Consider the following 16,875-nt stretch of genomic DNA (forward strand, 5'->3'; position numbering starts at 1 on the left):
TGTAATCATACAAAGCATGCTGTCTTTGAAAATAAACTCATGCAGCTATGGTCCAAAGAACTTGTGTGTTTTAGATGAAAAGACAGTACTGGTTCCAAACCATGATAATGACAGGAGGGTGGGGAAGAAAAGGCTAAAGAAAGGCCAGCAGAAGTGCAGGCAAACCCCGGGAGAAAGAAATACGGATATGACAACCAGGGAAAGCAGCACAATGCCTGGCATTCGCTGATTTTATGGCATTATTGTTAATTGTTGTAGGTGTGATAATGGAAGCGTGAAGAAGGAGGGAGGGAGGGAGAAGGAAAGACTGAGCCTTCATCTTCTAGTGATGTACAGTGACTCTTTTCAGATGAGGTTATGTGACGTCTGGGGCTTGTCGCAAAATAATTCAGAGCACAGGGGTATAGATGAAACAAGACTGGTCACGTAGCAGCAGCTGTTGGCGATGGGTGATGAGTCTTTGGGGGTTGTCTGTGCTATTCTCACTTTTAGTGTAGGTTACACATTTTTCATAATAATACAATTATTAATTAAAAAAAAGGCAGAAGACAGAAGACAAGAGGAAAAGGAAAGCAAGTAAGTCAAGGCAAATGGATGAGGACAAGGAATAGAAAGAGGACAAGGAAAGGGAAGAAAGAGAGAAAGAGAGAAACAAGCACTGAGATGCATGCACATGGTGGAGATGCCATGAACGCCTCCGTAGCCCCCAGAATTTATGGAGGCTGGGCAGCATGGATGGATAAAACCTGGAAAACTTCAATGTCAGAAAAGCCAGTCCCAGCAAAAATTCTGAGAGAGCCAGTTCTGACGTGTCTCTTCCACCACCCCAGGATAACCACACTCCGTGTCGGCCAACACAGCCTTCAGGGAACCTGGCAGTGGGAGGGGGCCCATTTTGAACTTGTGTCAATGGCTGGGGGCAGTAATCCCTGATTCCAATGGTACTGCTGGTGAATCCACCCGTCTTATTACCAGGCACCAACGTGTATGGAAGACAGAACATAGAAACGTGGCAAGAAATCAAACCTAGGAACTTAACATTCAGTGACAGATGGGGCTTCCCTGGTGGCTCAGTGGTGAGGAGTCTGCCTGCCAACTCAGGAGCCACGGGTTCGATCTGTAATCCAGGAAGATCCCATATGCTGCAGAGCAACTAAACCTGTGCGCCATGACTACTGAGCCTGTGCTCTACAGCCCGGAGCTGCAACTACCGAAGCCCGCACACCCTAGGGCCCGTGCCCTGAAACAGAAGTCACTGCAATGAGAAGCTTGCTCAACACAACTAGAGTAGCCCCCACTCGCCACAACTGGAGAAGAGTGCTCGAAGCTATGAAGACCCAGCACAGCCAAAAATAAATAAATAAAATTAAAATCCAATGAAAATCACTGCTCGTAAAATAAAAGCTCGTAAGAGCTCCACAGTAAAGAAACTCTGCAGAGAGTCAATTCTTGATTACTCCAGTAAAGGAGACAAGTTAATCCAAACGTCATTGATGCCCAGTCCTGTGTTTCCATTTTGTTTGATGCTACATTGAAGGATGAGTGTTTGGGGATTGCTCAGCAAACACTATAAACAACGAGTTAATAAAACTCTGCTTTCACAGGTTCCACAGGCATTACTTTGAGTCCTATCTGGTTGGAACTTTTTTTTTTCTCTCTACATATGCTGGTTTTGAAGGGAACTCCTAGGAACTGCTCCCCAAATGATTATCCAGATGATTTCTGCTAAAAATCAGGCCCCAGAGCCTACTCCAATCAAAACACAGCTAATGCCTGGTCCAGAACCAGCTTCAGGCACCAGAGCACTGGTGGGAAGGCACAGGGTCAAAGTCAGAGACAGACGTGCCTCAGTGAGCCACACCACACAGCGTAGAAGCTAATAGCGTCACATCCCAAGGAACTCACGGGGCCATCCCGAGCACCAGTGCACGATCACCAAGGCCACAACCTGAAGCCATGAAAACAGAACGCAGGTCACACCTTCTCCACAAAGGCTGCTGATGAGTCCACAAAGTGCATGCTCCACACACACAAAAACGTGTCTGATCTCTCTCACTGCACGGTTTGGAATTTTATCTCCTCTTTCCTCTTCCTGTAGGAGATGTTTAGCTGTTCAAATTCAGCTTTCAGTTTCTTCCTTTCCCAATCAAGATGATAGAAGCTGTTTGGGGAATAACATCTGATAAAGTGAAACACAGTGCTGAACTAAAAAGCACCATGAGATTATTGTTCTGGCTCACCACAAAAGTATTAATCTCAGAAATGCATACTTTTTTTCTTTTAATTCAGAGAATCAAGCATTTGCTGTAAGAAAGATGAGAAGGCAGCTCCAGAGCTGGACCATTCCTACAGGGATCCCCATCCAGGCAGAGGGAGGGAGGATGAGACCATGACCCAGGTTTTCTCCACCTGGGGGAGGAAGAGAAGGTTTCTGAGCCATCTAATTTTTTAAATATTCTGTTGACTGTCAACTAGCCATCTACTCAGTTCAGTTCAGTCACTCAGTCGTGTCCGACTCTTCGCAACCCCATGAAGCGCAGCACGCCAGGCCTCCCTATCCATCATCAACTCCTGGAATTTACACAAACTCATGTCCACTGAGTTGGTGATGCCATCTAACCATCTCATCCTCTGTCTTCCCCTCCTCCTCTTGCCCTCAATCTTTCCCAGCATCAGGGTCTTTTCAAATGAGTCAACTCTTCACATCAGGTGGCCAAAGTATTGGTATTTCAGCTTTAATATCAGTCCTTCCAATGAACACCCAGGACTGATCTCCTTGAGGATGGACTGGTTGGATCTCCTTGCGGTCCAAGGGACTCTCAAGAGTCTTCCCCAACACCACAGTTCAAAAGCATCAATTCTTCGGTGCTCAGCCTTCTTTATAGTCCAACTCTCACATCCACACATGCCACCTAATTAAGTACCCAGTTTTTATGAGATGTTAGGATTGTTATTTGCAAAGGGCACAGATTTACCCCATCAATTATAAATAAACTCTTCCTCTGCCTCCTCACTCTGCTGCTCTGTATGATCCATCAGAATGTAAAAGTTTCATTAAAAAGCACTGGTGGATTTCTGGGAAAAAGGGTATCAAGAATGCATGTATCTAAAAGATTCGCAGAGAAAAGTTAATATGTCTCACTATGATTATAAATTTTCTTCTTTTTCCTTATATTTCTTCTGATTTTTGCTTTATGAATCTTTGTTTCTTTGTTGTTAGGTGTCCTAATGGTTTACAATGTCTATCTTCTTTGTGAATTGTACCTTTTATCATTAAAAATATTCACCTTTGTTTAGTTTTTTAAAAACAAATAAACTAAAAAAAGAAAAAGGGCGCATGTACCTAGAGTTGTTTCCATTACTCCCATTAAAATGACCATCTTGGGGGGATTTCCCTGTGGCTCAGTGGTAAAGAATCTGCCTGCCAGTGCAGGAGACACAGTTGAGTTCCCAGGTCAGGAAGATCCCACATGTCGCAGAGCAACGAAGCCCATGTGGCACAGCTGCTGAGTCTGTGTTCCAGAGCCTGGGAGCCGCAACAACTGACGCCCATGCTCCACAACAAGAGAAGCCATCCCAAGAAGAAGCCTCCGCACCGCCACAACGGGTAGCCCCCTCTCACTGCAAGTAGACAAAAAGTCCACACAGCAACGAAGACCCAGCACAGCCAAAAACAAAGAAAGACAGAAAACCATAATTATTTTAAAAAATGCCCAGGAGAATGTAAAGATGGAGGCTGAAGGAACTGCACCAGTACAGGAAATAACAGAGGTGCCACTGACATCCCAGAAACATCAAGGAAGCTCGGCCAATGGGATTAAGCTGAAGACAAACACCGTACGCCGAACAGCACCTTCCCCTCTTAAAGCCAGACTGGGTTCTGAGAAGCAGGGCTCTGGCACCCCTTACTTGAAAGGGCAAGTCCAGAGGGGAGAATGGGCAATGGAATAGGTGGAAAGCCCACAGACTGGACACCCCAGGCTGTAGGGCCTCAGAAGTGGATAAAGCAGTCATGGTCACAGGCACCTGTGACCGCAGCTCACACCCGGGTAAAGATCAGAGCAAAGAGAAAGACGTCCCAGGAGCTATGGGTCCCCTGAGCCCCGAGAGAAATAAAGGAGGTAGAGAGAATGACCAGAGCTTCCACTCTGCTACCCTCAAGCTGATGGATCTCTGAACTGATACACAAGTCCACCTCACTCAGGAAACAGGCGAAAAAATCCACAAGGGGTCCAAGAAAAGATTCTGAAACAAACAAGGAGAGTACAGCATTTCAAACTTGTGAAAAGGTTTATTACAAGAAGCAAAAGATAAATTTTCAAGAGCATCGCCTTGCATTCTCAAGAAATTTTCTGAACATACGTGGTCTGTGAAATGAGATAAGATAGCAAAATAGGAAGAAAAGAAATGTATCTGGCCAAGAGGCTTCAGAAAGAGAATGGGAACTGAACGAGATGAGGAAAACTGAGAATTAATCTAAAAATACAATAGCAGAATTATTATTGGCATTAGAAACCACACAAAGCAGCCCTGATTCAATAGGAACTGAATCAGTGATGTGGAAAGCAAACAGGAGACGTTCTCCCAAAAGGTAGAGGAGAACAAAGGGACCAAAATCATGAGAGAGGTGGTGAAAACAATGGCAGACAGTGAACAGAGCACACGCTGAGTCGGTGTTCTTGAGAAAAGAGTCTAGAAAACTGCCAGAAGGAAAGACTCATCCCGCAGATCAAAAGTGGGCACTAGGCAACAGGCAAGTTAAAAGTGAAAGGACGGAAGAGACACTCTGAGGAAAGTCTAAAAAATTGTTTCTGGCAAAAGCAGGGAAAAAAGGAGTCCAACAGCACCAGAATGAGAGCAGAAAGATCTCTATGTTACAGAGAGATGACCTGGGCTGGCCTTAGATTTCTCTATCAGCAGACAATGGGCAGATTGTAGTGGTTCCATAAATCGACATGTGATAAAATTGCACAGAATTCCTCCTCCTCCTCATACATACATACACAGGTACACACACTGTGTGTACATATAAAAACTGGTGAAGTCTGAGTAAGACTTGTACTCTAGTTAATAGCATTATGCCAATGTTAATTTCTTGGTTTGATATTACACTGTAGTTGTTTAAAGTGATATCATTGGGAAAAGCCGGTGCAGGGTTCATAGGATCTCTCTATACTGTCTTGGCAACGTCCTTTGAGTCTATAATTTTTAAGACAGTAGATCAAGGATCAAGGTCTCCTAAAGAAATTTGAAAGAAAAAAGAATGATACCCCAATAAGTTGCTGCTCATAGGTGAAAGCAATGAAAAGTCATTCTCTGTTATGAAAATAGTATGCAATATCAGAAGACTCAAAGCAAGAGCGAAAACACCTAAACATTTTTTCACAGATCCAGATTTTGCAAATGGGCAATCATGCTCTGTAAGGTCTACTGATGAGCACTGAAGCTAGCCAAGGATCATTCAGTTTCAGTAATTGTTATGGATATTATTTTAAAACGAAAAGCAAAGATCTACATTTCTATGTTAAGAAGTGATACGTGATAAGAAAAATTACAACAAGAAGAAATTAGGCCCCAAATCTCAGAATATACCCCCAAAAGCCTCGGAAAACAGATTCAGAAAATGGAAAGTGTATCTACCAGCTAATCTCCTTACCTTACATGGGAAGGAAAAACATTCATACTGTTCTATTTTTTATGTTGATACTGCTAAACACATTCTTTTTTTAAAAAAAGACACATAAAGGTATCATTTAGAAGAATAAAGAATTGATATACTAGTTATAAAAATAAATACAAATAGCTTACACTTGGCTGTTAAAGACTCTAGATTAGCCAAAAGATGGTTTCTCTCATACGCTTTGTCCATCTTTTAATTTTTTAAATGAACTGCATATATATGTGGTGCATCAAAAGAATTCAACAACTAAAGGATAAAAATGCTTTTAAATGGGCAGAATACATCACGGAAACAAAGACACAAGACAGGAGGAATGGCACTGTCAAAATCAGACCCTAAGGAAAAACCTGTTACCAGACAGTAAAGCCAATTATAAAGCAACTGTAACTAAAAATAGTTTAGTACTGACACAGTAATCAATGGATCAAAGGAACAGAAACAGAACCTAGTGTATAATAATAGTGTAAAAGATCATGACTATAACAAAGGTAGCCTTTCAAATCAATGAGGAAAAGACTGTTTGAAAATAAAAGAAACAACTGCTTATTCAGAAAAAGTAGGAATTCCTCAGCTCAATTCCAGTTAAGTGCAAAAATTAAAAATTAATTGGGATATACATGTATTTATCTGTCTGAAAGGTCTTTCCTAGAAAATATTTGTGTGCTAACAATAATCCCACGCGTGTCATGTCGCCTCAGTCTAGCTCGACTCTTCGCAACCCCATGGACTGCAGCCTGCCAGGCTCCTCTGCCCACGGGATTCTCCAGGCAAGAACCCTGCAGTGTGTTCCCATGCCCTCCTCCAGGGCATCTTCCCGACCCAGGGATTGAACCCGTGCCTCTTAAGTCTCCAGCATCGCCAGGAGGTTCTTTACCACTAGCACCACCTGGGAAGCATGTGAGGCAAATGATAAATTGAGGGAAAATATTTGTAACAAAATGAAAATTACTAAGAGAAGGACAAACGCCATCTACCTGTACAGACAAAAGACATGGTTAGATCATTCCTACACACATCCCCCAAATTCAAACATTCATTAAAAGCATGAAAAAAACTCATTATCACTAGTAATAAAAGAAGTACAGGTGAAAATAACTGATAACTTGGGAAGGTAAAAATGTATGACCTTTATGGAGAATAATTTGGCAACAGCAAAGTAACATAAGCAAATTATATCTTTAACTATCTTTAAATTCAAGTACCATAAGCTTTAAACTTGTTCATGGATTTTTGAGGATTCATACTAAGGAAACAAAACATGTGCACTAAGGAATCTGCTCCAAGTGTTAGGGGGTGAACACACCAGTCATAAATCAGCCAGGGGACGTGCCCAGCCCCGCCGCTTGGGTGACCGGCAGTAAAATGCCGTCAGCAGAAATGTCCACGTTTTAGAGCTTTCTAGAGATCTCAAGGGAGAATTATGGGTGCCTGGCCCATGGGATTGTTCAGTAACTATTAGACAGCGATAGCAGCAGTGGTGACATTCCTCTACAACTCTTCCAGGCTCAAAATCCCTTATCTGAAACGCTTGTGGTCAAACTGTGCTTCAAAACTAAGACCTTTCTGGGTATGAGAGACAACAGTATATTTACCTAACTAGGTCTGGGAGAGCACCTGGTAATCAATCACAGTACTATTCCTAGAGTAAAACATACACGAACATTCATTTTAAGGGAGATAAACATTAGTTTAGGTCAGGTTTTGCAGTCAAAGGAATTATGAAAAAACGTTCCACTTTTAGAGCTTTCTGGACTTCAGATTTTTACAAGAGGGATTGAGAATTTGTACTTACAATAGACAAACATTAGAATCTATCTAAATGCATGATAATCCACCTGCTAATGCAAGAGACGTAGGTTCAATCCCTGGGTCGGGAAGGTACTCTGGAGTAGGAAATGGCAATTCACTTGAATATTCTTGCCTGGGAAATCCCATGGACACAGGAGCCTGGAGGGCTACAGTCTAACACAAGGGGTAGGTTACCTAAATTATGATATATTCATACAATGGAAAACTATATAGTTATAAAAAGTCACTTTTCCCAAAGACTATTTAATAAATTGGAAAAATGTTCATGAACAGCAGGTTAAAAAAAAAAAAAGCAAAATAAAAAACATGATTTATGAATTCTATTTTGCAAAAGTAAATTACATAGATATTTATAATTCCAGAATAAAAGACTACGAGGAGCCATACGATGATGTTGAATTAATCACACTGACTTAAGTTCTTCTTTATACTTTTCTGTGTTTTCTAATCTTCTAGGATAATCTGGAAAACAACCCATTAGTTTTTGAACCATTTGTGGTTGCTGTTCCTGTGTAGGACTAGCCTAGTTCTCATCCTAGAGGGTTAACAAGCCCATCTCTGCCCTCAAGGAATCTACCAACACATCTCTGGAGAGCTCAGGGCATTACTCAATTCTCTCCACAGTAGAAACATTTCATTCTCTACCAGCACTTCCCCACTGGCTCCTCAGGACAACCTGAGTCAGGCACCAGGACTTTTTCACACCTCCACCAAACAAAACCCTGGTGACCTTGCAAGTTAGTGATAAAAATGGCATCAGTGCTGCAATAAGAACTTAATTCAGCCCATGAACTCATCTAAAGAAGCTGAAAAAAACAGACAAAAGCAGGGACTGTTTAAATGTGTTTGATTTTCACTCTTTTTCACTGTACTCATCAAACTGCAATCTTTAAAAAATCGTGGGGGAGGAGAAGACGATCATACTTCAGTTTTTCCCAGGTGCTTCTCATGAGTAAAAAGGATGTGAACTTGAATTTGACAGACCCAGCAATGAAAAGCATTGTGAAGTAAATGGGACATTAAAAGCGATCACAGCATTGGTTCATGGAGAGGACGAGCAGGAGTCCACCTGACCTAACAGACGACGCATCAGTGTCTAACCGGGAGTCTTTGGCCACTGCTTTTTTTTTTTATTCTTTTACATCTTTTTTTAAATTAATTAATTAATTTTAATTGGAGGCTGATTACTGGCCACTGCTTTGAAGGGTTCAGCCGCATTTAGCCTGGATGTTCCTAACACCAGAGTGGTCTTCACAGAACTCCTCCCAGGTCTGGAATTCTCCAGGGGTTTAATACACAGTTTGAAAGCATTTTATACCAAAAGGCTATTTATCATGAACCTCAGTTCCAAGTGGGACAAAAGAGATAAATGATCCATCGACCTACACCTAATCACCTAAAGGGACCACATGGGTTGATATTTAATCACTTACATAGATTTCAATAGTCTTTTTGAACTATTGCTGACAATAGGAGCAATCCTTGTGCAGAGCTTTTTCCACACATATAAATCACAGCCAACTGGGAAGTTAAATAAGAAGTTAACTCTCTTAGCTCAATCCCTGAGAAAATTACTTGTCTGCAGACAAGTTATCCACTGGGGATGCTTCTTCATCTGTGGCGCGCTAATCCTCCCTGCCTGCTTTCTGCCACCCTCCTTTCCCTCCTCTCGACAAGAAGAGAAGGAAGAGAAAGTAAATGAGCACAGTCCCCTGTCCACTCAGGATTGCGGTTAAAATAAAGACCTTCTGGGAGAAAGGTGACTTACCCTGTCCCAGCTGAAACACAGGCCCAGTTGATCAAGCTGTCTCCTCATGTGTCTAATATTACTGTGAAACGAACGGAAGAGGGTTTGGATTTTAGAAACAGGAAAAGCCATAAGCAGATGACACTCTGAGATTGTGAAAAGGAGACTGGAAAAGTCTAGATGTTTCAAAGGGCTTTAAGTGTTGTTTTGCTCTGGCCAAAAAGAAAAAAAGTTAATCACTAAGAACCAACAAAAATATCTGCTTAGTAGAAGATAGCCATTCTTTGGAAGCTTGCAAAATCTACTAAAAACCATGACAGTCTTTGCTCCTGGGGACTGGCCTTTTCCTTGGGCATTAGAAAGGCAACCCTTTCGATTTTTGCACTTCTGGCACATCCATATGCCTGGATCCTGCACAAATTCAGGCCAAGCATTTACAAATTTAAAAGCACCTGAAAAAAAATCTTAACATAAAAATTTCAGAAATCCAGGAGAAATCACACAGGCCTTTGTCAATCAAAACCTGAAAACTGAACCTCTAAAAACTGGAAAAGAGGAGAGAAGTATATAAACCAATTTTAGCATAAAATAAGAAAATAGGAAATATTCTTTTTTAATTAAAAACATTGTAACCTTTTTTATTGAAGTATAATTTACAACACTGTATTAGTTTTAGGTATATAGGAAAGTGATTCAGTCAAACATACATATTTTCCAGATTATTTTCCATAATACGTTATTACAAGACATTGAGTATAGTTCCCTGGGCTATACAATAGGTCCCTGATGCTTATCTATTTTATATACAGTAATAAATATGTTAATCCTAAACCCCTAATTTATTCCCCCTTGCCCTCCACCATAAAGGTATTCCCTGTAGCTCAAACGGTAAAGAATCTGCCTACAATGCAAGAGACCTAGGTTCTATCTCTGGGTTGGGAAGATCCTCTGGAGAAGGGAATGGCAATCCACTCCAGTATTCTTGCCTGGAGAATCCCATAGACAGAGGAGCCTGGAGGGCTACAGTCCATGGGGTCCCAGAGAAGGTCGCAGAGAGGAGAAGGACACAACTGAATGACTAACACTACCACTAAGCCACAAATGTGTTTTCTAGGTCTGTTTTTTAAACAAGTTCATTTGTATCATTTTTTAAGATTCCACACATAAGTGATCTCTTGATATTTGTCTTTCTTTGTCTAACTTCTATAAATATGATATTCTTCAAGTCCTCTTTTTTTTTGTAGGACTGATTCATTTCTACTGTGTACCCTTTGAGTTCAAGCAGACTGAAAATACGAAAATATGAAGAACCATGAAGAAGTTCCCTAGGTGATCCTGATAAGCTAACAATCAATTCAGTTCAGTAGCTCAGTTGTGACCGACTCTTTGCGACCCCATGGACTACTACAGCACGCCAGGCCTCCCTGTCCATCACCAACTCCTAGAGCTTACTCAAACTCATGTTCATTGAGTCAGTGATGCCATTCAATGATCTCATCCTCTGTCGTCCCCTTCTCCTCCCGCCTTCAATCTTCCCCAGCATCAGGGTCTTTTCTAATGAGTCAGTTCTATGCATCAGGTGGCCAAAGTATTGGAGTTTCAGCTTCAACATCAGTCTTTCTGATGGATATTCAGGACTGATTTTCTTTAGGATGGACTGGTTGGATCTCCTTGCAGTCCAAGGGACTCTCAAGAGTCTTCTCCAACATCACAGTTCAAAAGCATCAATTCTTCAGTGCTCAGCTTTCTTTATAGTCCAACTCTCATATCCGTAAATGACTACTGGAAAAACCATAGCCTTGACTAGATGGACCTTTGTTGGCAAAGTAATGTCTCTGCTTTTGAATATGCTGTCTAGGTTGGTCATAACTTTGCTCCCAAGGAGCAACCATCTTTTAATTTTATGGCTGCAATCACCATCTGCAGTGATTTTGGAGCCCCCCAAAATAAAAGTCTATCACTGTTTCCACTGTTTCCCCGTCTATTTGCCATGAAGTGATGGGACTGGATGCCATGATCTTAGTTTTCTGAATGTTGAGTTTTAAGCCATTTTTTTTCACTCTCCTCTTTCACTTTCATCAAGAGCTTCCTTAATTCTTCACTTTCTGCCATAAGGGTGGTGTCATCTGCATATCTGAGATTATTGATATTTCTCCCGGCAATCTTGATTCCAGCTTGTGCTTCCTCCAGCCCAGCATTTCTCAGGATATACTCTGCATATAGTTAAATAAGCAGGGTGACAATATACAGCCTTGACATACTCCTTTTCCTATTTGGAACCAGTCTGTTGTTCCATGTCCAGTTCTAACTGTTGCTTCCTGACCTGCATACAGATTTCTCAAGAGGCAGGTCAGGTGGTCTGGTACTCCCGTCTCTTTCAGAATTTTCCACAGTTTATTGTGATCCACACAGTCAAAGGCTTTGGCATAGTCAATAAAGCAGAATAGATGTTTTTCTGGAACTCTCTTGCTTTTTCTATGATCCAGCAGATGTTGGCAATTTGATCTCTGGCTCCTCTGCCTTTTCTAAAACCAGCTTGAACATCTGGAAGGTCACGGTTCACATGTTGCTGAAGCCTGGCTTGGAGAATTTTGAGCATTACTTTACTAGCGTGTGAGATGAGTGCAATTGTGCGGTAGTTTGAGCATTCTTTAGCACTGCCTTTCTTTGGGATTGGAATGAAAACTGACCTTTTCCAGTCCTGTGGCCACTGCTGAGTTTTCCAAATTTGCTGGCATATTGAGTGCAGCACTTTCACAGCATCATCTTTCAGGATTTGAAATAGCTCAACTGGAATTCCATCATCTCCACTAGCTTTGTTCATAGTGATGTTTCCTAAGGCCCACTTGACTTCACATTCCAGGATTTCTGACTCTAGGTGAGTGATCACACCATCATGATTATCTGGGTCATGAAGATCTTTTTTGTACAGTTCTGTGTATTCTTGCCACCTCTTCTTAATATCTTCTGCTTCTGTTAGGTCCATACCATTTCTGTCCTTTACTGAACCCATCTTTGCATGAAATGTTCACTTGATATCTCTAATTTTCTTGAAGAGACCTCTAGTCTTTCCCATTCTATTATTTTCCTCTATTTCTTTGCACTGATCACTGAGGAAGGCTTTCTTATCTCTCCTTGCTATTCTTTGGAACTCTGCATTCAGATGCTTATATCTTTCCTTTTCTCTTTTGCTTTTCATGTCTCTTCTTTTCACAGCTCAGACAGCCATTTTGCTTTTTTGCATTTCTTTTTCTTGGGGATGGTCTTGATTTCTGTCTCCTGTACAATGTCACGAACCTCAGTCCATAGTTCATCAGGCACTCTATCAGATCTAGTCCCTTAAATCTATTTCTCATTTCCACTGTATAATCATAAGGGATTTGATTTAGGTCATACTTGAATGGTCTAGTGGTTTTCCCTACTTTCTTCAATTTAAGTCTGAATTTGGCAATAAGGAGTTCATGATCTGAGCCACAGTCAGCTCCTGGTCTTGTTTTTGTTGACTGTATAGAGCTTCTCCATCTTTGGCTGCAAAGAATATAATCAATCTGATTTCGGTGTTGGCCATCTGGTGATGTCGATGTGTAGAGTCTTCTCTTGTGTTGTTGGAAGAGGGTGTTTGCTATGACCAGTGCGTTCTCTTGGCAAAACTCTATTAGCCTTTGCCCTGCTTCATTCTGTACTCCAAGGCCAAATTTGCCTGTTACTCCAGGTGTTTCTTGACTTCCTACTTTTGCATTCCAGTTCCCTATAATGAAAAGGACATCTTTTTTGGGTGTTAGTTCTAAAAGGTCTTGTAGGTCTTCATAGAACCGTTCAACTTCAGCTTCTTCAACATTACTGGTTGGGGCGTAGACTCGGATTACTGTGATATTGAATGGTTTTCCTTGGAAACGAACAGAGATCATTCTGCCATTTTTGAGATTGCATCCAGGTACTGCATTTTGGACTCTTTTGTTGACTATGATGGTTACTCCATTTCTTCAAAGGGATTCTTGCCCACAGTAGTAGATATAATGGCCATCTGAGTTAAATTCACCTATGCCAGTCCATTTTAGTTCGCTGATTCCTAAAATGTAGACGTTTACTCTTGCCATCTCCTGTTTGAGCACTTCCAATTTGCCTTGATTCAAGGACCTAACATTCCAGGTTCCTATGCAATATTGCTCTTTACAGCATCGGACCTTGCTTCTATCACCAGTCACATCCACAACTGGGTGTTGTTTTTGCTTTGTTATAGCAGTTGACTAAGACAGTGCTTAATCATTATCCTCCTTTACAGATAAATAAGCTGAGGGGAAGGAAATGGCAACCCACTCCAGTGTTCTTGCCTGGAGAATCCCAGGGTTGGGGGAGCCTGGTGGGCTGCCGTCTATGGGGTCGCACAGAGTCGGACACGACTGAAGTGACTTAGCAGCAGCAGCAGCAGCAGCAAGCTGAGGGGCAGAGAGATTAAGTAATCTGCTCAAGGTGAATGGCTAGGAAAAAAGAAAGGCAGGATTTGTACCTATGTGGCCTGATTCAGGGGCCATCTTCTTTACTGCTATACTCTTGTGGAGAAGCTGGCAAACTTTTTCTGTAAAGGGCCAGATGGTAAATGTTTCCAGCTCCATATCAGCCATACGGTATCTGTCACAACTACTCAATTCTGCCACTGTATCATGAAAACAGACATGAACAATATATAAACAAATAGGTGTGGCTTGAGTTCTAACAAAACTTTATTTATAAAATCTTTTGTACAAGTCACTCAGTCATGTCCAACTCTGCGACCCCATGGACTATACAACCCATGCAGTTCTCCAGGCCAGAATACTGGACTGTGTAGCCTTTCCCTTCCCAGGGGATCTTCCCAAACCAGGAATTGAACCGGGGTCACCTGCACTACAGGCGGATTCTTCACCCACTGAGCCACCAGGGAAGCCCCATTAGGCAGGGCCAAATTTGGCCCATAGAATTTGGCAATTACTGTCCTGGGTGATATCAAATTTATACCATATTTGACCCTTTTTATTTGAATCATCATTTCCTCCTGTTTTCATCACTCCTATTACTCCATAATTAGCCATATTGGAAAAGTGGAAACCAGGAATGAGGAAGAAAAAAGAGAAGTGGATGGTACAGAAGATGCTTCTTTTGGGCAAGATAAAGCAAAGGAAGGTGAAAGACAATGGGGATAGGCCTTGAACTGCCCTCCACACCTCTGAGGGGTAGGGTGAGGAACGGCTTTATCAAAGGAGCCCAGAACACTGTGCTGGGTTCTAGTACAAGTTCCTCAAGGCTTTATCAGGAGGAAGACAGATGAGCATTGCCTGAGCACATGGCAGCCTGAGGCCACAGCGGGGACTCAGACTATGTCCTCCTTGGAGAAAGCCATGCCTAGAATAAAGTGGCCATATATTTCCTTGTTCCTCTTGCTTCAGAATGATGAAGCCAAAAAAATTAAAAGAATTTGCAGAGAAAATTATAATGTGGCATTTGGCTATGGCTCAAACTATGGTCAAGAAGATGAAGAACACTGTAGAAGTTTAACAAATGTCATCCTTTCTTCCTCCTTTTTCCTTCCAAATGCAAATATTCAAAGGAAGAATAACTGTAAATAACAAAGCATCAAAATGAACACATGAATGAATAGCCAAACACTTTGTGTTGTGTCTTAGATAAGAATACAGTGTGAGAAAAAGCAAATACCAATGTAGAGAATCCTTTTTTATTGCTTGGCAGACTGCAGTGTTTTGTTTCCTTTGCTTTCTATTTCTCATGCACAGGTTTAAAAAAAAAAAAGTTGTTTAAGGGTAATGTATACAAGTGCTTGAATTTGCCTGTAAACACATACCTTTGCGTCCAGCTTTCTGGATGTAGATTCCTCTCAATCGCGGCATTTTCGGCAGGCAATCCAAATGCATCCCAGCCCATAGGGTTGATAACCTAGCACCCAGAAAAGAAACATCAGTCAGGGCAGATTGCTAAAGTCTTTCTCAGTATTTTCTGCTGGGCAGTGAGCAGGCATTCTCTCCTAACATGTCTCATCCATTCCTGGATGATTTCAAGCTATGCTGTTGAAAGCCAGCTGACTACCTAAGACATGAGCACAGAAGGGAATTTAGAAAGTTATACACCAAGGTGCCAGTAGCAGTTATCTCTGAGTAGGTGTTTTCGTGACTATTTTTTACTTTCTTTTTCTTCTTCTTGTCTGTATTGTCTGTAAAGAACCCAAATGGTTTTTCTGAAATTAGAAAGTTTCTTTCAATTTCAAAGTAGGTATATATAAAAATGTATACAGGCATTCCAAATGCTCACCTTATGTTAGATTTTCCAGTTAAGGAGCTCTGCTGTCCCATAAGGTAGCCACATAGAGTTATATAAACTTAAATTAAAATGTAGTAAAATTTAAAATTCAGTCCCTCCATCACACTAGCCACCTTTGAAGTGTACAATAAGCCACTCTGAATCACTACCTGTAAGATATATCCATTTTCCAAAGAACCTCAGATCTTTGGAAAGGTCTGGGAATCCTCGGACCTTAGAGCCTGAAGAAGCTCTTGAGATGCACCCTCCATCTCCGTTTCCTCATTTGACAGCCTGGGCCACTGGGGCCCAGAAAGAGGAAGCAGCCTCGCCAGGTGACACTAGGAGCAGGCGCTTCAAGCCAGGACAGACGTTCATTTCTGCAAATGGATGACCGGTCACAGCCCAGCTGGTAGCCTCAATAGCAAGTTCTCTCAAGCTACCTTCCGTGCTGTGAACGGGAACAATGGCTTGAGACACAAGCTGTGGCATCAAGGGGCAGCCTCAGAAGACCTGCTTTGAACGCTCAGTCCCCTACCCTTCTCTGATGCCAATTTCAGCCACACCACCACAGACACAACTTGTCCCAAAGCCAGATTTCCAAACTTGCCTATAGGGGAGGATGGGCTGAGGAGGCTCTGGTATTTCTAGAAACAGCCCTTAATGGATGGCCTTCTTACTTCCTCTCAAGCTCCTGGTCTGTCCCCTGCCACAAGCTGGGTTTATGTGTTTGCAATCCTGCAGGAACCTGAGCTTCTGTTCACACACATCTCCCAGAAGAGTGATGGACACTCTGTTCATATCCTGTTCATATCCTGATGGGACATTTTCCACTAAAGAAACAGCCCTCATTTTCTTTAGTTGTATTTATTTATGTATGGCTGTGCTGGGTCTCCGGTGCTGCGCAGGCTTTCCTCTAGTTGCGCGAGTGGCAGGGGAGGAGCTGCTCCTTGTTGCAGCGCTTGGGCTTCTCGTTGCATGGCCTCTCCTATTGTGCAGCACAGGTTCTAGGGCGCGGGCTTCAGTAGGCGCAGCTCCCCGGCTCCAGAGCACAGACTCAGTAGGTGTGCTGCGTGGGCTTAGTTCTCCTCGGCACGTGGGACCTTCCCAACCCAGGGACTGAACCATGTCTTCGGCATCGGCAGGTGGATTCTTTACCACTGAGTTACCAGTGAAGCCCTCATTTTCTAAGTAACAATTTCCCCTGATTATAGAAATAATGTGTATTCACTGTGAAAAACCTTAATACATAGAGAAAAATATTCAGAAGAAAATAAACACCCTTAATTCTACCATATAACCATACATAACTGTTATTTGGTAAATTTATATCTAATTTTTAAAAATTGAG

General features: G+C 41.9%; 1 protein-coding gene across 5 annotated transcripts in view; it reads right to left on the reverse strand.

The window, feature by feature from the left end:
* Positions 1-16,875, reverse strand: part of LARS2 (leucyl-tRNA synthetase 2, mitochondrial) — a 146,478-nt gene that overhangs the window by 103,022 nt on the left and 26,581 nt on the right. For 4 of the 5 annotated variants that reach the window (XR_015151777.1, XM_086368422.1, XM_086368420.1 and 1 more), the window contains exons 4-5: positions 15,073-15,164; positions 9,258-9,318 (exon numbers count right to left, since the gene is read on the reverse strand). Coding sequence is in view for 3 of the 5 variants with exons in the window: in XM_086368422.1 (XP_086224548.1) it covers positions 9,258-9,318; positions 15,073-15,164 (153 nt within the window). In the remaining 2 variants the exon portion in view is untranslated. The remainder of the gene's footprint in view (positions 1-9,257; positions 9,319-15,072; positions 15,165-16,875) is intronic. The other variant, XM_086368423.1, reaches the window with a different exon arrangement.

This window comes from Bos grunniens, chromosome 22 (assembly GCF_055505025.1).
Source record: "Bos grunniens cultivar Pamir isolate PY7600 chromosome 22, Bosgru_T2T1.0, whole genome shotgun sequence".
NCBI classification, from domain to species: Eukaryota; Metazoa; Chordata; class Mammalia; order Artiodactyla; family Bovidae; genus Bos; species Bos grunniens.